This window comes from Fimicolochytrium jonesii (assembly GCF_025526975.1).
Source record: "Fimicolochytrium jonesii strain JEL569 chromosome Unknown EV422scaffold_5, whole genome shotgun sequence".
In the NCBI taxonomy this organism is placed as follows: Eukaryota; Fungi; Chytridiomycota; class Chytridiomycetes; order Spizellomycetales; family Powellomycetaceae; genus Fimicolochytrium; species Fimicolochytrium jonesii.
The window spans coordinates 852,986-875,652 of NW_026515672.1; the positions used below are offsets into that span (position 1 = coordinate 852,986).

At 52.6% G+C, this 22,667-nt stretch overlaps 8 protein-coding genes across 8 annotated transcripts; 2 read left to right on the forward strand and 6 right to left on the reverse strand.

Annotated features, from left to right (window-relative positions):
• Positions 1 to 309: 309 nt before the first annotated feature.
• Positions 310 to 1,001, forward strand: EV422DRAFT_493712 (Tctex-1 family-domain-containing protein; the record flags this gene model as incomplete). The annotated part of the gene is made up of 4 exons (XM_053067690.1): positions 310 to 374; positions 459 to 592; positions 696 to 765; positions 833 to 1,001. The coding sequence occupies 4 exons, from the start codon at positions 310 to 312 to the stop codon at positions 999 to 1,001; spliced, it is 438 nt and encodes a 145-aa protein (XP_052927704.1).
• A 256-nt stretch (positions 1,002 to 1,257) lies between these two features.
• Positions 1,258 to 5,490, reverse strand: EV422DRAFT_521890 (uncharacterized protein). The gene is made up of 14 exons (XM_053069776.1): positions 4,848 to 5,490; positions 4,659 to 4,773; positions 4,492 to 4,578; positions 4,291 to 4,414; positions 4,043 to 4,218; positions 3,888 to 3,982; positions 3,715 to 3,824; positions 3,540 to 3,647; positions 3,370 to 3,477; positions 3,191 to 3,304; positions 3,058 to 3,123; positions 2,120 to 2,989; positions 1,975 to 2,049; positions 1,258 to 1,900 (listed from the first exon to the last, which is right to left on the reverse strand). The coding sequence occupies exons 1-14, from the start codon at positions 5,305 to 5,307 to the stop codon at positions 1,724 to 1,726; spliced, it is 2,685 nt and encodes an 894-aa protein (XP_052927705.1). The 5' UTR covers positions 5,308 to 5,490; the 3' UTR covers positions 1,258 to 1,723.
• A 306-nt stretch (positions 5,491 to 5,796) lies between these two features.
• Positions 5,797 to 6,912, reverse strand: EV422DRAFT_493954 (uncharacterized protein; the record flags this gene model as incomplete). The annotated part of the gene is made up of 4 exons (XM_053067710.1): positions 5,797 to 6,402; positions 6,475 to 6,533; positions 6,605 to 6,668; positions 6,751 to 6,912. 4 exons carry the CDS (start codon positions 6,910 to 6,912, stop codon positions 5,797 to 5,799), a joined length of 891 nt encoding a protein of 296 aa, XP_052927706.1.
• A 1,198-nt stretch (positions 6,913 to 8,110) lies between these two features.
• On the forward strand, positions 8,111 to 11,877 carry EV422DRAFT_364896 (uncharacterized protein). Its single transcript, XM_053066682.1, has 5 exons — positions 8,111 to 8,540; positions 8,620 to 9,142; positions 9,210 to 9,886; positions 9,957 to 10,076; positions 10,148 to 11,877. The coding sequence occupies exons 1-5, from the start codon at positions 8,292 to 8,294 to the stop codon at positions 11,789 to 11,791; spliced, it is 3,213 nt and encodes a 1,070-aa protein (XP_052927707.1). The 5' UTR covers positions 8,111 to 8,291; the 3' UTR covers positions 11,792 to 11,877.
• Positions 11,878 to 12,079: 202 nt separating this feature from the next.
• On the reverse strand, positions 12,080 to 14,793 carry EV422DRAFT_364826 (acyl-CoA dehydrogenase/oxidase). The gene is made up of 10 exons (XM_053066681.1): positions 14,543 to 14,793; positions 14,185 to 14,475; positions 13,886 to 14,117; positions 13,540 to 13,808; positions 13,412 to 13,473; positions 13,172 to 13,355; positions 13,004 to 13,098; positions 12,860 to 12,928; positions 12,539 to 12,774; positions 12,080 to 12,463 (listed from the first exon to the last, which is right to left on the reverse strand). Exons 1-10 carry the CDS (start codon positions 14,597 to 14,599, stop codon positions 12,369 to 12,371), a joined length of 1,590 nt encoding a protein of 529 aa, XP_052927708.1. The 5' UTR covers positions 14,600 to 14,793; the 3' UTR covers positions 12,080 to 12,368.
• Positions 14,794 to 15,186: 393 nt separating this feature from the next.
• On the reverse strand, positions 15,187 to 16,494 carry EV422DRAFT_555110 (flavodoxin reductases (ferredoxin-NADPH reductases) family 1; the record flags this gene model as incomplete). Its single annotated transcript, XM_053071895.1, has 1 exon — positions 15,187 to 16,494. A coding segment is annotated over one exon (1,308 nt), but the record flags the coding sequence as incomplete, so codon positions are not given.
• A 271-nt stretch (positions 16,495 to 16,765) lies between these two features.
• EV422DRAFT_364982 (Septin-domain-containing protein) lies at positions 16,766 to 19,111 on the reverse strand. The gene is made up of 8 exons (XM_053066683.1): positions 18,878 to 19,111; positions 18,639 to 18,643; positions 18,459 to 18,570; positions 18,260 to 18,388; positions 17,861 to 18,195; positions 17,552 to 17,799; positions 17,372 to 17,485; positions 16,766 to 17,304 (listed from the first exon to the last, which is right to left on the reverse strand). Exons 1-8 carry the CDS (start codon positions 18,999 to 19,001, stop codon positions 17,037 to 17,039), a joined length of 1,335 nt encoding a protein of 444 aa, XP_052927710.1. The 5' UTR covers positions 19,002 to 19,111; the 3' UTR covers positions 16,766 to 17,036.
• A 25-nt stretch (positions 19,112 to 19,136) lies between these two features.
• EV422DRAFT_555116 (kinase-like domain-containing protein) lies at positions 19,137 to 22,455 on the reverse strand. Its single transcript, XM_053071896.1, has 5 exons — positions 20,409 to 22,455; positions 20,204 to 20,334; positions 20,084 to 20,138; positions 19,800 to 20,022; positions 19,137 to 19,727 (listed from the first exon to the last, which is right to left on the reverse strand). The coding sequence occupies exons 1-5, from the start codon at positions 22,383 to 22,385 to the stop codon at positions 19,228 to 19,230; spliced, it is 2,886 nt and encodes a 961-aa protein (XP_052927711.1). The 5' UTR covers positions 22,386 to 22,455; the 3' UTR covers positions 19,137 to 19,227.
• Between the last annotated feature and the right edge of the window lie 212 nt (positions 22,456 to 22,667).

Below are 22,667 nucleotides of genomic sequence, written 5' to 3' on the forward strand. Positions count from 1 at the left end.
ATTTGCTAGCAGCTAGGTTATCGAAAGTATAGGGAAACCTTTCAACATACGCATCAACAGAACATCTCAGCAACTCTGCATACATACACCGAAAGCCTCTCGGGCAGTGAACTCGACACAACTGGAGACCTTGTCGACGCGTCCAACGAGGAAATCCTGCGGATAGGAAGAGAACGTTCAGCATTCCGTGCAGATTTGAGACAGCTCCAACGCTTCGCTTCCTCGTCAACGGAGGACGGTGCTTTGCCGGTCCAGATTATTGATAGTGCATAGGGAGGATACAAAGCGGAATAGCGCAATAACGCGATGATGGCCGAACGGCAAGGTGCGGAGGACGCGGCCGCGTACAGCATACGACCGAACTTCAAGCAAAAGTAGGTCAGCGATCGCATGATAGGAGGGCCGCTGAGAGAGAGGGCGCCATGTGATTGACGAATCTCGCGGGAAACCTCAACTAGATTCCGGCCAGCAGTCGTGAACAAGATAATACACCAGGTGCTGGTTGACCGGCTGACTGGGGCGCAGTACTCGGCGGAAACCTGTGCGCAGTGGACGAAAGAGATAGCGGATGATGTCAAGAACCGGCTGAAAGGTGAGATCACAGCGTTCCGTTTTACGCAGAGGGATGGCTACCAATGTTGCATCCGCGCTTGGAAGATGTCTCACTTATCAGAATTCATCTGCATCTGCGGTAGAGCTGGATTATCCAAGATATAAGTATGTGGTGAACGTCATGATTGGGGAGATGCGAGGAGAGGGGATAAGGTATGCTTGCGTCGCGATTGCATGTACGCACGTACTTGATTTCCCACATCTCTGGCTTGGCGTATAGAATGGGATGTCGGTGCTTTTGGGATGCGGATACGGATAACGTCGCGGAAGACACTTTCATCAACGTTAGTATTGGCGAGATCGCAACTCGGAGCAAATCCGCTTGTGCACCTCAGCTGAACACATTTCTCCGCCTCCTTTCCTGCAGGATTCATTATTCTGCGTGGTAGCTGGTAGGGATATGCGTTATCTGTCGAACTCCGTACCCGAAACGATTCTGATGATCTGTTGCCTCCTCGGTAGCATTCGGTGTGTATTTTTACTAGAGTCCACATTCAGTAGTCGTGTGCTGGGAAACCGTCGGCTTGCGGAAGGCGATATTGTAAATGTAATCGAAACGCGCAGACTGTTGGGGGAAAGACCAGGGTGCGAGACAAAACGAAGGACCAAAGTCTGGCGCGCAATAAAAAAGGTTACGGGACGAGATGCTTCCGACCGTCCAAAATGGCGATTTGCCACACATTCATTCACCGCCTACGATATGTACAAGGAAGAACGTAGCTTCTAGCCCCAATTTACTACAGTGTGCCGCCGTCACTTTCTTCCGCAGTCGCAAACACCTGCACCGAAGTGGTCCTACCCTCCGCAAGTATACGAACGCTAGGAGAGGATAAATATATACAGCAAACGCATGAAATGAGGGCAATGCGAAACAGTGGGGGGCAGGATTCGGGTAGGTGACGATGTAGGTTGGCGCGAGGAGTCGAGGAGTCGTGAGGCCTCCAAGGCAAACCAGTAAGATACACGATAGGAGAGACGCGCATAATTCTAAAATGGACCAAAATGGTGGTTTTGTGGAAGAGAGTGTGTCGAGGAGTTATGTGTCACAGTCCGCAGTATTCGCCGTGCAAAGTCCCACGAAGAGCGTAGCAGGTTGTTCCGATTGGCGATTTTACTGCATCTCGGGATCGGCATCGCGACTGCGACTGGACTTTGTCTTGCGCGCATAATTATGACGTTTGCAGTAGCCCTTCACGTACTCCGAGATACCCGCCTTCGTCTTCTCAGAGAGGGTGTCGCGCGCCGAATGGCCGTGCTTTATCTCCTTCTCAACCAGCGCTCGAGTAATCTGTGCACGAGTAGGTAAGATGTGAGTATATTCGGGTCATGCTGGAATCCATTCTCAGGGAGTAAGAACCGTACCTGCTTCGCTCGCTCTTTGAAGATCTCTGGTGGAAGGTCATGGCTTGAGAGTACTTTGACGACGTAAGCAGTAACCTGAGGGAAGACGAATGTGAGCGAAAAGCCTGACCAGGTCGATCAGCAGGCGAGGCTCTTTCCCACGTACCGCTTGTTTTCTTTTCTTCGGGTAATCGGTCGATGAAGAGAAGGAGCTCCCGCCGGCCCCATGCTTGAGTTGCTCTACAAGCACACTCTGGGGCGGACTATGCGAATGCGCACTGTCTGTAGGTTGTGATGGCGACGCTGGTATCCCGTTGTGCAATTCTTCAATCGGAATCGCTTGGGCCGTCGGAAATTCCCACTGCGTCTTATTGTTGATATCGTAGTAGTAAATAACGCCCTCAGGGGTGATGGTGCTGCTCCACCCCGCCGGCAGTGGCGGCGCACTGTCGGGATCAAAGGAGGGTGGAGGTGGTGGTCGTCGATCATCACGGTCGCGGTCACGTTCCCGTTCCCGGTACCGGTCCCTGTCCCGATCGCGGTCGCGTGGGTCTTCGTTCCGGTATGCTTCCCTGGACGGTGCATATGAATGGTAGCTATCCGACTCGGATCTTGACGGTCTGTAGGATGTTTCGTTGCTGTGGTACGAGTAATCGCGGGAGTGCTCCACTCGATGAATCTCGGGTCGGTGGGGCTCGGGGTATCTGCGATATTCGTCAATCTGGGCGCTGGATGAGGACCAGCTTCCGCTTCGCTCGGGATAAACACCATGCCTTGGCGGCCCAATGCTCTCGCGGCCTGGTAATGATGAGTAAGAGGGCTGTGACCGATAGTCATGCCTGCGTATGGAGTCTTCCAACTGTGTCCGATTTGGCTCTTCCTGTTTGATGACTGGTTCGTCCTTTCTGTATCTTTTCGATGGAGGTGAGCCCGGTGGCCTTCGCGCGTCATGCTCATCGTAGGAACGTTTGGGTATGCTGTTGGTGGCATCCGGTATTGCAATACTGTCCTTCGGAACTTCCGTGTTTCCAGTGGCCTAATGGATGGCGGAGAGGCAGGTTTTAGTTTTACGCTTACTCTATGCGCGAATTCACGTCGCCATACCTGCAATGGCACGGCTCGCTTCGGGATCTTATAGGCTTTCTCCAAGGTGGACCACTTCTCCAGCAGCTGCATTCGCAGAAAAACGGGTGTGAGGAGGATTTGGCGTGATCTTTCGTGCTTAACATAAAGTTACCTCTTTCGCTGCAGTTGATATGTCTACGTTCGGCAACGCAGCGGTTTTTACAATGCACGCTTCCAGCTTCTCGTTCCTCGTAGCAACAGGAAGCGCTCGCAAGATTCTCAAAACCTAAAGTTCCACACATCAGTAACATGAGCACAGACGACACAAAGCGATTCCTGGGCCTTCCATACCTGGATGGGGATCTCCTCCGATTGCCCAATGTAACTGTCTAGGCACCACTTGAGTACCGTGAGCCCTCGGATCCATATGAAGCGCCTTTGAAAGTTGGCATCGAGGCTCTGCGAAGTTTCCCAATTAGCCGTCCGATGCTCTTCAAGCTTCCAGACCCATTCTTCCTCACCTCCACAGCATCCAGAAATCCGATAAGTCGGTTTCTGTTACTGACGTTCCGCACAAGGGCGCGCATTAACACCTTGAGATCATCCATGGTATGCACTCTAACGGACGCCTGGACCGTGGTTGAAGTCAGATCCCGTACGTTGCTCTAATCGTGCGGACAGATTCCAAATGCTTACCGCTCTCGCATCAAGATCGCCCTCATAGTCCGAATCATCTCCTCCCTTCTTGGGACGACGATTTGCCTTCGCTGTCTCAATAGTGTCGTCTTCAAGATCTCCGCCCTCATCTGCGTGCCACGTAACCGTCAGAAACCGTGCCTCCAGCCGCACTACGACCATTTGCGCCTTACCAGCAATCTGCCCTATCGCCAGCTCATCAGCTTGCTTTCCTCCGATAAAGCCAGAGCAATTCGATGATCCGCAGTAGCAGGATTGCGCTTTCGCTCTACACGGATTCAAGTCAGTTTCCACCGACATCAAAAAACCTCCTCAGATCGAAGCCTACCCGTATCTCTTGAACTTGTAATCGAACGTGAATTCCTCTCCAACCGCAATGTCCTTTAACGTAAACATCCCGATCCGCCAGCGCTCCCCAACAATCCATTTATGCAACGCGCAGTTTGGATCGCAGCTGTGATTCATGAACCGAGACACGTTGCCCTTTCGACCTGCGTCTATGAACTGCACGTAGGAGTTACATCCACCAATCAGTATCGGATGGTAAAATGCCACATGTCTATGTCCCCCTCGTACCTCGTTCGCCTTCAAGCTCATGAAATAGAAATGCTTCACTCCCTCCTTATCGTACTCCTGCGTTCGCTTCTTGAACATCGTCGATGTAATGACTTCGCCACAGTACTCGATCACAAAGGAACCCCTATGAACAACCGTCGGTACCACATGTCAGAGGGTCATCCCCCCATGTGAATTCGCAAACGTTCTCTGGCAACTTACGCCCGTATGGGTGCAGTGGCGCGAAGTCCAAATCCCTTCTTGGCCGTCTCGAAGATTTCCATAGGGGCATACTGACGCTTCTGAAACCTACACAGCACAATTTCGGCATCAGTTTCCGCTATTCTTACAGAATCGCACAGTTTCGACATCCAGGCTAAGCGGCTCACTTTTGGTTCTGACAGTACTGCCCGGCCGGACAAGAATCGGCGACACACTCTATGTATAGCTCGCGATTTATGCAATTTGCGTCATATCCGCATGCTTGATGTTGCATATCTTGGCCTATTCCGGGGCAGAAACCCCATTCAGCATTCCAACGTAATCTCCGTACTCCTTGCAGTCGACGCTCTGCCAACCTGGTTCGTAGGTACAGTCGCAAACCATGTATTCCTCAGTCGGCGTCCTCCCATTCGCTCCACCCTTATATTCATTCTCCACGATATGCGTATACACCTCCATAACCCGGTCGTAGATGTCCGGACTGCAAAATATCTGCCTGTCATTGGCCGACACGGACCCTCGCTTCGATTTCGGTGGCCTTGGCGGCGGTGGGGAAGTGTCGGAGGTGGAGGGCCCGCCGTCGACATGGGTCCCATTCGTTCGTGGAAATGCAACGTTTTTCGATAGGCTGTCCGTCACGGCCACCCGATGTATACCCTCGTCGCCTTCCCAAGCTCCTAACCCGTTGCTGAACCTATCTGAGTCGATCATAGCTTCGGTAGCGGATCCGCAGTTTCGCACAGCTCCCCGGTCGCCCCCTCTGTCGAATTCCAATTCCGCTGCGCACGTTCTTGGCTGAGACAAAACTCCACCCATGCACCGCTGTCCAAAGTCCTCTCTTCCGCTTGAACTGGTCCTTCTCGGGCCGACGGCGTATGTATCTGCTTGGTGAAGGGGTCTTCCTGTCTGTCGGCTTTGCTCTTGAGGGGACCCCACATTCACAAGGGGTGCTTCCTGGGCCTATACCCAAGCCCGCACCCTTGTGGCAGCTCACGTGACAGAGCTATTTAAATTGGCATTTTCCAGATGTTCCCCGCTTCTCGAGTTTCCCACTCCGCTGCTCGACTTCTCCCATTTCCCAAGGCTCAAGGCAAAGTGCGGCCAGCATTCCGACCCATGTATTCAAACAGTATTGAATACAGCACACTAATCCGAAAGCTTCTATCAAAATCGCCTATACTAAGAACAATTACGCCGTAACCATTAGGGAAAACAAACCGAGGTGACAAGAGGGGATGGAGGGACAGAGGTGCATTAAGTATCGACCTACGATAGTTATCCAGCATTCCCTTAGCATGCGCAGAATCAATGTCGCGCATTCAATACGGGGTGCTTATTCTTGTGAACCCACGGTATCCCAGACGGCGGTGGAGTGGGAAACTGGCGATAGATGACGCAGAGCTCGCAGAAAAGTCCAAAGATGAGCGTGCACAGGCCAGTGGCTATCATCGCCACTCTGCCCTGAGTCGACGTCAGCAACTGCGAGAGGCCGTCAGCGATCTGATCCCCAGACTGGCTTACGGGGTGCTTCAGTGCCTTGAATTCGAGAATGCCGACGAAGACAAATATTCCCGCTCGTCCCAAGTATCCGATGTGCCCAAGGGTGAGCAACATCCATCGCTCCCACTTCTGATTGGCCCGGCGCCAGTTAATCTCAGAATGCCATCTCTTTGTCAAGGCATTCTGCAGTTGGGTGAGGCACGCGATGAGGAACGCGACGCCCATGAGCACGAGCATCGTGCGGCCGAGGATCGTTTCACGCCAGCAGTTCGGGTAGCAGCTTGGGGGTTTGTTTTTGTAGTTGTTGAGCAGCATAATGACGATGTAATACGAGTATGCGATGTACACTCCTCCGCTTACGGCTGGCGAAAGTCGGAAGCGGAAGAAGTTGCCCAAGTTTGACAGCTTTGCCTATAAATGGTAGTTGATGCGATGAGGCATAGGCATTCATGGAATGCGATAAAGAACCCAACGACTGCTTACATCTCGGCCTTGATACGTGAGGCATTCCCAAAATCTCCATATAGAATAGCACCACAGAGCTATTAGCAGCAGAACGCAGTTAGAGACTCTCTTCGAGTGTGTGAGCTGTGAGTAGCGACAAGATTCTCACCGATCAATAAAACAAAGAGTGCTCCGGAGCCAGACTTGACGTCTCCTATCATAACAAAAGCGCCCTGTTGCGGAATCGTTCGAGGTCAGAACAAGGTTCTTGAAACAGCTGGGCAGTGAGGCAGACCGAGGTTAACCGTTACAGACCTTGGGACTCTCTTCATACTCCTTATCGTCCAACTTTGCCCCGCTGGCAACCGTCATTCCTCCTACGAGACCGTATATGACGCCCTTCGCTCCAAAGCCAATGCGCCCTACTATCCGCTGCAATGTTGCCCACCAAGGGGACGCCGAGTCTGGGTGCTGCATGGAGTAGTACCATGCTCTGAACCCGCGCTCCACCTTGTCGCGGTATTCGTGAGCGTGGGCGGCTATATCCCCTGAGGCGCTGTGGTGAATTGCCGTGGGCAGGACGCTGTGGTCCGCGCTCTTCTCTGCTTGTTTTGTGAAGGGATTCCTCATGGCGGCTGCTGTCGGCTCGTCGGGCGAGGAGTGAGCGCTGAGGGAGATAACTTGGTGCGAGAGAGGATGCGTCGGCACTGACTCGGCAGTTTTGTTGTCTTCCTACAGTCGGGCCTTCTGGGTCGGTGTCGTTTGTTGAACGTTGTTTCAATTGAGGGGGTCAAAGCCTCTCTTGCCCACGAAGCTTCGAGCGAGTTCAAGCCTCGGAAGGCTGAATTTGAAGGATTTTGGCGAGACGGGAGATCGACGTCACCCTTGTGCGCCCTCAACTTCTCTACGAATCTACGATCTATGCCGATCCTCCGCCAGCGACATGGTACTGTACTTATATCATATCTACAGCTCCCTGCTCAACTTGGAATACAAGGCCCAAGCTGAGACCCAGCTGAAAGGATGTGCAACGGAGATCAGAGACCAGGCTCAAAGAAGCCGTTCGGACCCTTCGGTTGCATTTGCTCACCAGATTTCGCACGATGGCAGTAAGTCCTCGAATCTTTGGAGCTCAAGGCGAAGATCCCAAAAGCTGTCAGATGATGAAGCTGCTACTCAATGAAGGGCAGGGCGGGCGTCGGCATCTTGTGTACGTACAACAACAATAGATGGATCATGATGTCCCTCTCCTCACAATTCAGCCGTGATTCTGGAGAACCACTCTTCTCTGAGGCAGCCTCAGGCAGCAGCCTCAATTTCAAAAGCTCAGACTGTCGGAGCATCTTCATTCGGAAGCGATGATGGCCTCCGATGCGCTGGCTATTCTTTCACACTCAATCTGACCACTGGCACTGCCGCCTCGCTCCAAAACAGCAGCATTGCTATTCACCGCCCGATACCCAGATGAGCTGCCTTGCCGTGAGGCTACGTGAGCGGGCACTCTGCGCTCTGAGGGTGTGTGTGACCAGCCCGTCGGGAAGCGGGCGCCTCTCGGAGCTCATCAGTGACCGACTCGGCGGTCTCACTGTCTCAGATGCGGTGTGGCCCTTTTTGCGGCGTGTTTCATCTTTTCGCGGTTGTGGCCCAACCCATTATGCTCCCTTCCGACCTTCGTCACTTGGATATCCATTTACGTACGTATAGACGGTGGACGGGAGCTGAAGCAGTCTATATCATTGTAAAGCTGGCCACCTTGTCGAGCAGCAGGGCGTATACCTTGAATATACGCACATTGGGCTCCATTTTCGAGACTCGCTGACCAGTCCCAACGCCGTTCACAAGACAAACCAGCAACAATGTCTGACGATTCATCAGCTACTGACCTCGTTGGCCTGTTTTCGGCCACAGGGATCCAGCTGGCTGTGTCGGCAGGTCTTATGGTCGGGTTCTCTATCCTACGGCCGAAAAACCGGGTCGTGTACGAACCTCGAACGAAATTCGCGCCCGAACCGAAACGACCCCAGGCGTTGGATTGGCGTCCAACGGCTTGGGTGAAGCCAGTGCTATTCTCTAAGGATAACGACCTAATACCGAAAGTTGGCTTGGTAGGTGAAAGAGCTGGCTCGTCTTAACGGTGCCCGGGGGTGGACTCTTTACTTACCTTACCTGCTGATACTCTATCAGGACGCCGTTATCTTCCTGCGGTTCATATGGCTTTCGGCCTTCCTGTTCCTGGTGCTCACTTGTGTCGCGATACCACTCTGCATATTTCACTATTTCATGGGGAAGTCCCAATTCGACGAGCCGCGAGATCCTGGAGCTTTCCCTAACCCGGCTCTGGAATCCCTGTCAATGTCGGCACTGAAAAAGAAACCTCACTTTTTGTGGGTGCATGTTTTCTTACTATACGTGTTCAGCATCTCCGCATACTACTTCCTGTGGAAATTCTGGAAGGAGTGGATTGCCTACCGCCGAGACTACTTCGCTGCAAAGGACACACGGGAAGCGCTGCATCAGCGCACTCTGCTGATCACGAACCTGTCCAGCGGAATGCAGTCACCGAAAACATTGACCGGCTTCCTCAAAACATTGAGGCTACGAGCGGCGCCACAGCAGGTGATCATTGGTCGGGAGGTGGGGAAATTGCCGTCGAACTTCAAAAAGCACAAGCGAGAAACGGCAGTCTTGGAGGGAGCTCTATGTGAATGTACATACCTCTGCCATCCCTTTGTAGAACAATGTCTTGCTGTTCCCTGACATGCATAACTATCCAGATCTCAAAAACCCTTACCAGCCAAAGTCGCGGCGGCCAACCCACAACATCAACAAGAAGATAAAGTGTTGTGGCGGAGAACAAGTCGATACGATCGAATACTGTGGAAAGCGTCTCCATGAATTGGAAGAAGAGATATACGCGGTTAGGGCCAAAAGCGAAGAATCGCTGAAAACCAGCTCGTACGGATTCGCGTCATTCGAGTCAATGACCGAAGCTCATAGAGCGGCCAAAGATCTATCGGGGCCAGGTGCCATCACTCTCCGCTCTAACATGTTGAATCCGCCTGCTGTAAAGCAATGTCCCGATCCCGGCGACATTATTTGGGCCAGTTTGGAGCTCTCGCCCGCAGTCAGGCGATCGCGTTTCTGGACTTCTTTCCTCCTGGTGACGGGACTGACGATCTCGTGGTTCTTCATCAGCAGTTTCGTCTCCGGAATGACGAACTTGAAAATTATTCGGAACTACGTGCCGAAATTGGAGGCATACATCTCCGCCCGACGGGACTTGACGATTTTCCTGCAGTCGTTTTTCGCGCCCGTCCTCTTTTACTTCCTCAACACGCTTCCGCCTACGATATTTGGGTATCTGGCCAAGTTGAAAGGTGTCGTGTCCAAAACTGGGGTGGAGAAGAACATCATGACTAGGCAGTTTGCTTTCTTGGGATACCAGTACATCGTGAGTGTCGTATTTGTAGAGGACTACTCCGCAAAGGACACCTAAGCTTATATCATTTCCCCACTTCTAGGTCATTATTGTTGGGTCATTCTTCATTTCAATCATGGGAGAGTACTTCCGGAATGACGACACAACACTGCAGCAGTTCTCCAAAAGGCTTCTAAACGCTCTGAGTACTGCTTTCATGAAGGTGTGTAAAGCTTGAACGCGACATATTGTGGGCCTCTCGTCGGCATACAAACTCACCGTCATTTTCCCCAGCAATCATCATTCTTCACGACTGTCATCGCCACTGGTTTCACCTCCTCCTCCATCGAGCTTGTCCAGGGCATTCCTCTTGTGGTGGGCTACATCAAGCGCCACTTCCTCGCCAACACCCCTCGCAAAGAATTCGAGTACAGCCAGCCCCTTCACATGCCTTGGGGAGCCGTCTACGCCGACCTGCTCACGACATTCGTCATTGCGATGGCGTACGCCCTCGCCACCCCACTCATCCTCCCCTTCGCAGCCTTCTCGTTCCTTGTCAACTACATGGTCTACAAGTACCAGTTGCTCTACGTCTACGAGACGAGCAGCGAGACCGGAGGCTCTTGGTGGCCAAAGTTGTTTACAATCCTGTGTATCTGCATCGCCGTCTTCCAGTTTATGACTCTGGGCGCTATCCTGGTGGTCACCAGCGCCACGTCGGGTTCCATGGCGAAACACCAGGCGATCGTTATTGGAGTTATTCTTTGTTTCACGGCGGTCTACTGGTGGTACTGCTCGAGGTACATTGCGCCAAAGGGACAGTTCGCCACGGATTTGATCACGGATGTGGACGAGAAGAACAATAATGCGGATCGCGCTCTGGAAGAGGACCATTCTGCGAGCAGCGAGCGTTTGGAAGACGAGCTGTACAATCCTGCCCTTGTCAAACCTTTGTGCAAAGTGTGGGTATGGAAAGATGCACGCGAAGTCGTGCCCAAGTACTACACACCACTGTACCACGACCTGGACGACTACATCTCCAAATGCACCCCGCCCAAACAACCTAGCATGTTCGACATGAGCGCGTACGGCGAGCAAGAACTGGCATCTTCAAAGCAACACCACCACCCACAACGCGACGACAGCCACGCCGCCGTCCGTCGTAAAAGCACGACCAAGCGAAACGCACAGCGGGTGTTGTCTCACTTGCGGCGAAAACCCATCATCACCGCAGGTGAGGCGCCACCGGAATTGGAAGAGCTGGCGGAGGACGCAGGCGCCGAGCTGCCGTACATCGCTGTTGATGAGGATGGAAATATGGACGAGCATGGATTGCGTGGGCGCTCGGATTTGGAGTCGCATTGGTTGCGCGGTGACGATCCGCACGGATATCAACCGCAGTCGCCGGCCTCGGTGGATGGGGATGGGGATTTGTCCTCTGGGTTGGGTAACCACCCATCGCCATCCCGCGGGTTGCAGCAGCAGCAGCAGTCGTACGCTCCTACCATGCAACCCGGCAGATCATACAATCAGTACGCGCGAAGCCAGACGGCGCCCAACATCGCTGGCCCCACTGCACCTTCGCCATTGCTCGCACGGCAATGGTCGGATTCGAACATTGCCCACAACATGCACGCGGGCGAGTCGGTCGAGTTGAACGTTTTACCATCAGCAAACCCCGGACCTCCGCCGCGAAGGATGCCTCAACAACATCAGCTGTACAGCCAACAACATCAACAATATCCACCACAGCCACCATTTCGTCAACACCCACAACATCCGCATCCCCAGCAGCGAGGGTACGCACCGCAGCCACAGTCGCGGCACGGTGTAATCTCTGCCGCATCGTCTTCGTCGACGCTGGGCGGTGATGATGGACAGTTTATAGATCCGAGGACGTATCGGTCGACGGAGAATCTGAGGAGGGATAGGCAGTGAGGACTTTAGACAAAAAGACTTGGCGCACGTACGATACTGGACTGTCCATGTTCATCTCAAGATGTATGCGTGTCTATGTAGTTTAGATGTTTCTGGTTCCGTTTTTGGACTCGGCGTAGGATTCTTGTCTTGGACAAATTGTATTCATATAATGTATAATCGACCTCACGGTTACCTCACTTCTCTTGTGTTTTGTGAGCTATATGATCCGTATACAGACTGCAAACCGCCCGACAAGCGAAGGAAGCTTGTGCGCTGAGGAAAGACGATTGGGTCACCACTAGATATAGACCTCCAAACTTGAAGTTGGTCCATCTTCTTACGCTCGCCCCTGGGAATGTGTGGTTTCATCCAAATGAAATCTTTCTGACCGACACATCTATCTCTCACTCTTTTCTGGTTAGCTACCATACAGACTGCTACAAATTGACCAACGTGCAGGGGAGAACATGTGGGATTTTGTATAGTTACCAACATACGGGAGTACAATATTTCGGCAGGTTCAAACACCTATCTACAGAGCAGCCTTTTTTCACGGGATTGGATGTCTAGATTATTGCGCAAGTCAAATCTACATCTAGAGTTTTGCTCCAGACAGCTGAGCGACTTTTATGCTTTGGCGAATTCCAAGGTCGATCATAATCTCCTCACTTCCGCCCGGAATCGCATACGCTGAGGAAAACAATTGGGGTCAACACCAGTTGTTGCGAAGGTTAACGCGTCCAGATACAGCCAATGCAGCCTCACCTCTGACTTCACGGTACAGTCGCTCGACCTTCTCACCCTGGCCGCCGCGGGAGTACGACAAACCACCAAAGATCTGAGCGGCTTCACGGGCGCAGAACTCCATTGTCTGGGTGGACTGTACTTTCAGCAACGCAATGGGTCCGCCAAGCTTTAGCATTTGGAGGTCATGTGGCATCGTGACGGTTTGGTATATGAGTGACTCCATCCAAGCGTGGGTTGCCTCGACCATTCGAACCCTTTGTAATAAGAGCGGGAGGTCAGTTTCTCATTGGCTGGATGAAACTTCTTGTTCCCCGCGGAATGAAGGAATCATGAGCTTACATGTGTCCAAGCTTGTTCCGAATCACTGGGTGGTCGATGAGCTTCTTGCCAAATGTACGTCGCTTGTGACTGGTGAAAAGTGAGGTCCGCGAGTATTCTCTTCTACTAGATGGACTACTACCACTATTGAGCCGGAAAACTTACGCGTATTTCATGCACTCTTCGACGCATACACGGGCGAAACGAGTTGCCTGGATACAGATTCCCATGCGCTCGTGGTTAAAGTTGAACATGATGCACTGGAAGCAAGAAAGCCAAATCAGAACATTATCTTCGTACAATCCTGCTTGGCAGTGAAAGGTCCTAGCTTACCTTGAAACCCTTGTTCTCCTTGCCAATCAAGTTCTCGACAGGGACCTTGACATCCTCGAAGGTGATGTACGACGTTCCAGACGCCCACACACCCATGCACTGCATCTGCCTGGTGGTAACGCCGGGCATGTCACGCTCAACGAGAAGGAGCGAGACTCCATTCATGCCCTCACCGCCGGTACGACTGATATCGGAGTTAGTGCCAATATATGGTTACTTCGCGACCCATCGAACACTCACCAAGCAACGGTGAAGTAGTCCGCGAAGGTGCCGTTTGTGATCCACTTCTTCTCACCGTTCAACTGAAAGAGGCGCGACCGGGTCAACCGACTGTCCACAACGACATCCATCATATAACATGCACTTACAATGTAGTGCTTTCCGTCAGCAGTCTTCTTCGCGGTGCACGTCAGGTTGGCAACGTCGGAACCTGCAGCCGGCTCGGTGATAGCCAAGCAGATGTTTTTGCGGCCAGCCAGGCAATCGGGGACAACCTTGTTCTTGAGGTAATCCGAACCGAAGTGCACAACAGGAGGCAATCCAATGCCAAGCCCACCGATCAGTCCCCAGAGGACACCACCAGACCCACAGCGGGAAAGCTCATCGCAGATGATGAATTCGTGGAAAGAGTCGAATTCTATGGTGCAAGAGTTGTGCATTAGTGAGGAGACAACCACAGTCTCCGTTATGTATGACGAGCAGCCTCCTACTCACCTTCGGGCTTCACGTCGCCAATGGGTCCTCGCTCCGCGTACTTTGTGGGCCAAGGAGAACCGGCAATTCCTTGCAAAATACCCGCCTTCGCTGCTTTGATGAAGAGCTCTTTGGGAATGCGTTTCGCCTCATCCCATTCGTGGCAGAAAGGCATGATCTCCTTCTCAACGAACTGTCTCATTGCCGCCCGTACTCTCCTGTGACTCTCGTTGTAGTACGGGGATCCCCAGTCCTGGAGGAACAACTTCTTGAGGACATGGCGTGGCATAACAGCTCAGGCTGAAGGCCACGACACCCACCTGGTACCAGCTGGGGTCACCGAATGGCACGCCCTCGCCGAACGCATCACCCTCTTCCAAGCCTTCCAAAGGCTCCTCCGCAGCAGGAGCGTCGCTCGACGGAGCCGACAAGCCGTCTCCAACGTCGCCGATATAGAGCTTTGGGCCATACTTGTCCATAATAGCCTTGTTGTGAAACTGGTCAAACTGCTTCGAGGCGTCCTTTCCTGCGACCTTCAGAATGATTTTCTTCCCTCCGGGGTGATCGGATAGGAAGTTGGTGACATCGTAGACTTTGCCGTGAACGATGATCTAAGCAATTACACGTGAGTCAAGAAAAGTCCGCCAAACTGCTGGGCTGGCTTTTCTGGGAACATACCCAGATGTCCTTCTCGGACGTGTGGGTTGCGACTTGCTCTGTGGTATAGGATGGCATAGCGAGGACTGAGTTTGTTCTTGTATGGCTTATACTAGCTGTACTTTAAGCGGAGGGAATGGCGGTGGGAAAAAGGAGTCCTTATATTAGGGCGGATACTGAATACCGAACCCTGGATAGTACTGAGCTTTGTGGGGCGCCGCCTGCTGCTGTGCTCATCAGCGTTAGCGTTGAGGATCGCGCGTGGGAACAACCTTGCGCGTGACGCTCTTTGCACATGAAAGTAGGCGCACAGCGAGGACTCACAGTTCAGACCCCTCACGTGGGCAAATTATACTTGCTATTCCCCTCCTTGTGGCACTGACCGCAAGATATCAACTCCGACGGTACTGCTCCCGTCGTCTCATTATGGGCCGTACTATCATCACTCTGGATTTTGCGCATGCGTCTCAGAGCTGCGTATTTCACCATTTGGAGGCCCATGACATCTTATGCTACTTGTGAAGTGTGTTGAAGAACAGCGAGTGATGTGTTTCATTCTGACCATCGTCCTTTATTTGCCTGTGCTTCTACATACACTCTACGAGAGGACTCTACATCTACAGCATACAGGTGGAGCGTACAGCCAATCCCAACACCATTCAGGCCGCCGCGGAACCAAACACCTCCGAATGAATCCGCTCAGGATGCACTCCAATCTCTTCCAACGCCTTCCTCTGCGCATTCATGAACGGTACAGGCCCGCAGAGATAATAGTCCGCATCCGGCAACACCACCTTCTCACTGATCCTCCTCACATCAATCCTACCCACAGTATCATAATCCACACCCTGCACGTCATCTCTGCCGACTTCCTCGTAATATACAATCTTACTAACTTGGGGATTCTCCGAGACGACTCTGTTCAAATGATCCTTCATGGCGTGGACATGGCGATTCCGCACCGCATGCACAAACACTACAGGCCGCTCTTTGCCGTTCGCCACAACTGTGTGTAGCATCGACATCATCGGCGTGAGTCCCACGCCGCCGCTCATAAGCACGACGGGTGTCTTCGCGTTTACATCGAGTGTGAAATCGCCGTAGGGCATGCTGACGTCCACTTCCGCGTTCTCGGGGAGGTGTTCGTGTAATACGTTGGATATCTTGCCAGCGGGTCTGGTGTCGGTGGCGAATTCGCGTTTGACCGAGATGCGGAAATGTTCCCCGTGCGGCGTATCGGAGAGACTGTACTGGCGAGGCTGGTAGACCCCAAGCTCAGGCACAAAGCACCGCACACTGATGTACTGTCCCGGAGCAAAAGTCGGCAGCAGGCCCTTATCAGCCGGCGCGAGATGAAACGAGACAATCTCATCGCTTTCTAGAACTTTCCGCTTCACCACGAACTTCCGCCACCCGTTCCATCTGCCCGGCATCTCCGCAGCCTTTTTGTACAGATCCCCTTCGAACGTGATGAAAATCCCGGCAAGCTGCTCATACGCCGCCCGCCACGCCTCCATTACATCCTCCGTCACCGCGTCCCCCAACACCTCCTTAATTGAAACTAACAGCTCCTCCCCAACAACCGCATACTGCTCCGGCCGCACGCCCAGACTCGCATGCTTGTTCCCGATCCGCGACACCGCGGCGCTCAACGCCCCCAGGTTGTCGATATGCGACGCGTAGGCCCATACGGCATGCGCGAGCGCCGCGGGCTGTGCGCCGGTCGCTTGGTGGGCGGAGTTGAAAATATTTTTGAGCGAGGGGTGGTTTTTGAGGAGGCGCTTGTAGAAATGCGTGGTGATGGCAACTCCGTGCTTGGCCAGGACGGGGGCGGTGGACTTTACGATGGCGGTTTGGGCGGGGGTGAGGGCGTGTGGGAGGGCGGTGGCGTGGAATTGTAGCGTGCGAAGAGCGTTGGATGGTGCTCTGGCTTTGAGACGGAGGCAAGAGAGGTGGAGGTTGCGTGCAAACATGGTAAGCGGCGGCGCTCAAGGAAAAACGACGAGGGATGCTTGCTATAGGATACTCCTAATGAATATCAATAGATGACACAGACCGTGCATGCATATGCAATCAATAAGCTGGTTTGCCTGAACCCCGAAGCGGCAACGCAGACCCTTTTATAAGCGGCGTCCCTTGTGGCGGTCATGTCGGACGTTTGTTGAGGTGGCAACGGAGGCTCTTCGGAACTTCGGAAAAGGAGGCGTCGGTTGGGCGCTTTTTCACATATGCAAAAAAAGACCCCATCAACAAGTTTATGCCAACTTTTCCAAAAGCGGAAATTTCAGACGCCAAGAGCTGTCCGTCCTCCACACGCAGAAGGAAAGGATATGAGCTGGAAATAAGAAGCAAAAACGGGAATGTATGTCTAGTTGTATGAAAAAAAATGTCCAGCATAAATGTCAGGCTAAGGGAAAAAACGCGTCGAGTTGACGCATTGGGGTGCGGCAGTTTCCGCGCATAGGAGTGTTCGAGAAACGGCTGTACGTCCAGGGTTCCGTTTCGATGTCAATCTTTACTTGAAAAGACCCTTGTTCTTCTTGGTCTTCTCCGGTGTCCCTGGTCGTCCTTCTAATCTCCTCCTCTTCTCCTCAATTTCCAATCGCTGCTTCTCGAGCTGCTCCTTCATTTCACGGTGACGCGCATACAGCTCGTCCTCGGATTGCTTGAGCTTGTTTTCCTTTTCGGCGACTTTCTGCTGGAATACCGCTTTCATCTCGGCTTCCATCTTGGCCATTTTCGCTTCATGTGCGGCTTTCTCCTCCTCGAACTTGGAAAGTGGGCTGCAAAATATTGTGGTGTCAGCGAATTAACGTTTTCGACCATCCGTCTCAACTCCATGTCACTCACTTCAGAGCGGGATTGCTGGCATCGGCATCATATCCGCCGTTCGCCAATTTGCCCATGCGGTAAGACTCGTAGAGGACCTCGTTGGTGTATTCCTTCAATTCCTCCATGTGCGTCCTAATCCAGCAACAAACGATTTAGCAAAAGGAGTGTCGAATCGGTCCGCCGCCAGCCTTACGGTACCTGATCAACATCTGCCTCAGTTTGATGAAATCGCAATGTTCCTCGTTGTCCACTTCGATCACTCCCCATGGGTATTTCCTTCCCCGAACCTTCTTTCCATTCACCTCAACTTCCCTGTCGCTTCCCACAACAGCGAAAGGAATGCGGTTGATAATATCCTTGTTCTCCAACAGAGTTTCTGGGTCGTCGTTGTCGTACATAGGTGGCTGATATATGTGAATCTTGTTGTAGTTGATGTCCTCCAGAATCTACCAGGCTCGTCAGTAAACGCGGTTTCCCGAATTCAGCTGAGGTCCAGATTGAACCTACCCGGACTTTGAACGCTTTGATTTCGTCTTCCGTAAGAGTGTCGGACTTGCCAATGACGGGGATCAAGTTCACACGGGCAGCGAGTTGGCGCATGAATTCGATGTCCAAGGGCTTCAAAGAGTGACCGGTGGGGGCGATGAAGTACAAGCAAGCGTGCACACGAGTGTCAATAATCTTCTTGCGGTTCACACGGTTCTCTTGTTCCAGGAAAGCATCGTAGCGAGCCTCAATGTTTTCCAAAATGGGGCGCCAGCTCTCCTCGTTGTTTACAAAATCTCCAAATCCAGGCGTGTCAATGACTGTAAGCTTGAGCTTCACGCCATTCTCCTCGATATCTGCATAACGTAATTCCTGATAAGCCTGCGTTCCTACACTGAAACGGGACTGGTTGGAACCTACCAGCGCTGATGGCTTGAATCTCAACGGTCTTTGGCGTCTCGTGGCTAGGCTCTTTGTTCTCCTTGTTAGGGTACAGGGAGCTGTTGAATAGGGTGTTCACCAGTGTACTCTTTCCGAGTCCGGATTCGCCTAGAACGACGATATTCTCAGTATCCGCGGCCTATTCTTTGACCACGACGTGCTTCGCCTTCCTACTAACCGACAACCATCATGGTGAACTGGAAACCCTTCTTCACGGACTTCCGGTGAACCTGGTTAGGCAGGTTGTGGAAACCGACCGGGCCAGCCAGCTTCTTTTTGACGATAGGGATCTAGGAATAGGAAATTCTGCGGTGAGCGTGGCGGTCAATGCTCCTGAAAGTCTTTCCCGCACACTTACCGAGTCTTTTCAGCGAAACAATAGGAACAGAATATGCAGAATAGTTAGTAAAATGCTTTCCAAAGGTCTCCCACGCTGGAGGAGTACGCATCGAAACACCAATCCAGTCGCCCGTCCACTGCCGCTTCTCCGTGGCTACTCTCTGCTCGAACTTCCTCCTAGTCCGCCATATCCATTCCCCAGATCACCTCGCCGTGCGGGTGTACAGTCGTAGGGTTTGCTTGCTGTCTAGTACTCACCAGCCATTTTGCCTTGTTTGTAGTGTCGTGGGAAAAAAGCCAAGGTGGAAATGTCGTCGGTTGCTTGGACGTTGCGGTTGGGCGGCGGCCGCTCGTTTGAGTCGAGTCGCTTGATCACCGCCATTTTGTCGCGTTTTCTTGTGTGACGCGACCGGCCAAAAATCGCTTCGAGAATCGACGGCGTCGTGGGCGACGTGGGGGTCCTGTCAGTTGTTTCCAGGACGATGTTTGCTGTGAAGGAGGAAAATGAAAAAGGCTCCGCGAAAACAAAAAGTATTCGCAATTATGAAGACCTATATACAGACGGGAATAGATAAATATCGGCTTGCTGCCCCATTCAGCCCAGACTGCTAGACCATCACAGCAGGCCATTGTTTCGCACCATGCTTGTGCTTCAGGGCTCCAACCTTGCAAGCTTCCACACGTGAGAACCACTCATCTTGAAACAGTTGGTCTGCAGACCACCGAGTCTGTGGACTTGGATCTAGTAAACGGTACAGTAGCGTACGAGGCCCTGGGGGTATTTTGTCGAAGGGGGCATATCCATGTGTTGCGTCCGGATGTGCTGCGTGATTGATTTGATCTTTATCCAGTGGGTTGTACACCCCAGTTATGTAGTTTGCGTAGCGTGAATAATGCGCATCTGCTCCCATTCTTGCCACGCGCCATGGCATTGACCGATTGAAAAGCGTGAAGAAGATGATGCCACAGGCCCAAATGTCCGCTTTACTCCCATCGTACGATTGCGGCGAACTCCATTCTTCTGGTGGGATATACGGCATGCTTCCACATATCCCTTTCTGCTTCCTCGGTGCCCTTTCGAAGCACGTTCTGAAGACCTCCGATACACCTTGAGGACGGAAGAGGAGGTGAATTATTCTGATGGTGGATGATTGCTTCGACCAGTCAATGAAGAACCTACCAAAATCGGTAATCTTGACTATCCGCTCATCGGCATCCAAGAGGAGGTTCTCCGGTTTCAAGTCGCGATGTGCAACACCGACCGAGTGCAGGTACTGCACACCCGACATCACTTGCTTGAAGATGCATAATCTCTCGTCCATCTCCTTCAATGATCCGTTGGCCAACAACCCGAAGAGATCACCCCCTGGCATGTACTCCATTACTTGGCACCATCTTTCGCGCTGAGAAAATATATGTTCAGCCTAGTCCAGAGGTATCAGCAAGTACCTAGTAGCCGCCTACCTCATCTTGAATCAGATCTACTGTCTGTATGACATTCTCGTGATGCATATTGGAGCTGTGAACATTGGATGAGCGACCATGCGCTCTCTTCGCTTAGTTCAGAATTGAAATTCAAACTACCTGATGCAAAATTCGGCAATCAGCTTTTTGAGATAGTCTCTGTGCGTCTCTTCTTTCCGTCGCTTTCGGAACTCTTTGACAGCGTAGAGTACTTCCGTCGGATTTGGTGCGGTAGTGTCAATTTTGTGTGCCTGAAGATCATTGCGGAAAACTGTCAACCCAGTGATGATTGCAACATTGAAACGATCCAATACTAATGGCTCACCAGTCTCACAACGGCATTGGCGCCTTTGCCCAGTACTTGATTCTTGTGCACGACCCCGTACTTCTCGGCCATACTGGTCTCACTGGCGCTTCGCCCCAATTTTTTGGCGCTGCTCTTCCGAGTAAGCAAACTATGTGGCTCTAGCTCTACCTCTAACACTTTCCCCTCATGCGGCCCCTCCCCTTCAAAGAATCCTGCATTCGCCTGCGGAGATGGTAACGGTGATTCGGGTCGAGATGATTGATCCGCCTCTGAATCGGTACCGTCAGTTGGCGCAGGTCTTCCCGGTAGCTCCGGATGCGATGAGCCGGTTCCGAAAACCTTCGGTGGTCGATCGGCTCGGGATGCACCATTCCGAGTCAGGGACGCAGACCGCTTGCGGCCCAAAGGAGATGCCGTTTTTGTAATGCTTGCATGGAGGAAACTGAGAGCTGAAGGTTGCGGTGAAGGCGCCGGCAAGCCCGGCGTGTCGTTCCCAGGAGTCACGCTACTCCTTTCCTCAGCGGCACTAGAGCCCGGTAGCTCATGCTGGCGTGGGTGTTCCGTTTCTGAAGCCCGCGACCGGCTTGTGGAAGTAGACCTGTTACGAGTCACTGAGGAGCTCCGTAATGGGGCGTGAAGGAATGAGAAAAGGTTTTTTGCCGTTGAAGGTTCCGAACGGTCCCCATTTTCTGGTGGTTTATGGGAAATCACATCTCCAGCATCTACTGTCACCTGGACAAAGTCCCCTGGCCGTGGGCTAGCCGTTGGCGACGGCTGCGCGCTGGAAAATAGGGAGGCTGGAGATGCCATATCTTCACCGCCAACGCTGCTTGTTCGGCTGGCGGGCTTCGATGACCGTGGCAGAGAGCCAGCCCGTCGTCCACGTTCCTCGGCGGTGCTCTTCAGATGCAAAAGCTTTCCTATTAGCTGCTCTGCTTTATTCTGATGTTTCCGCGGCCGCTCGTGATCGCTGTGAAGCGATCCAGGGTAGTGAAGAAGATGTATGTACTCATGCACTTCCTCTTTTTTGGAATGCGCCTTTTCGATTTCCTCCCCACTTGTTCTTGTCGAGCTGATCTTCGCATCAGTTTCCACGTCATGGTCCACACCATCTGCTTGCACGTCTGCATCGTCACCCTCTTCTTCTCTTTCCCCTTCCTGTTTCTCAGGTTCATCTTCGTCAGCATCGCCTGCATGCGTCTGGGATGCACGCCCAACGATAATCTCTTCCGGCATTTCCACCGTGTCGGGTTTGCTGAATAGGCGCTGCAACAGAGTGTTCTTTCGGCCAGGTGTTGAAAATGCCGGACTAAAGATATAAGTTGCAGGTTCGTGATGGTGCAAGTTGAATTTTGGTGAAAGACCGGTGTTTTCTAGTAGTCCCGCGGCGCTGGCGATTCCGTTGTCGGCTGACTTGCTTTGACTATCCGCCAAGTCTCGTGTGGATGCTATGCCTTCACGCTCGGCTTCATCAATCCGCGAAAGAGACATTGCTCCGCTCTGTTTCTCGACAGCTTCTCGACCCATTCCAATTGCTGCCGCGCCACCCGGCGAGGTAAGCGCACCGCAAGGTAAAAGCATCATGAGCTCCTCCCGTGGGGCGCCCAGCGCCGCGATGCTGGCCGTTACACTCTCTGTTCCATGCGATGCTATGGACAGCTCCGACGCGGTGGAAGGATGCCCCAGGGTGAATTGTAGCCCATCTTCGTCTTCGGAGCCGCTTTCGTCGGAAGAAAAGTGTGCGCTTGGTTTTCGTCTTCCGTTGCTCAACGTCGGCATCAAAATCGGACTCAGCATCGTTGGGGTAGTCGTCTCGGAAGGGCCCACGGAGGGACTGCCCCACTGAGTGTGTTTGCCATCACCATGGTGGCCCGACTCGATGCGACTCGGGCGGAGGCCGTTTCTATCTGAGGTTGAAAAGCGAGGGAACTTCTGCAACACCAGTAGGTGTTGATCGTCGAGATGCTCTATGACGTCCATGTCGCTCTCACGCATCTGTTGGAGTTGATTGCCTACTAGAGAATATGCAACTGACGCTTTTGGCTTGATCTTGCGAAAAGCATGATGCGGGAGGCAAGCCTCCGAGCGCAAGGCCCGGTAAATAACATAGCTCTTTTTTGGTTGCGTTTGTTTTGAATGAAGCTAAGATCTGGCCACTGAGAATGAGCCTTCTTGCCGAAGCAGTGCAAAGCTTCCTTCTGTCCTTCACGCCTAGATCCTATATTTATCATCAGGTGCCATGGACATCACGGTCTGCGCACTTGCAATTTCGCCGTT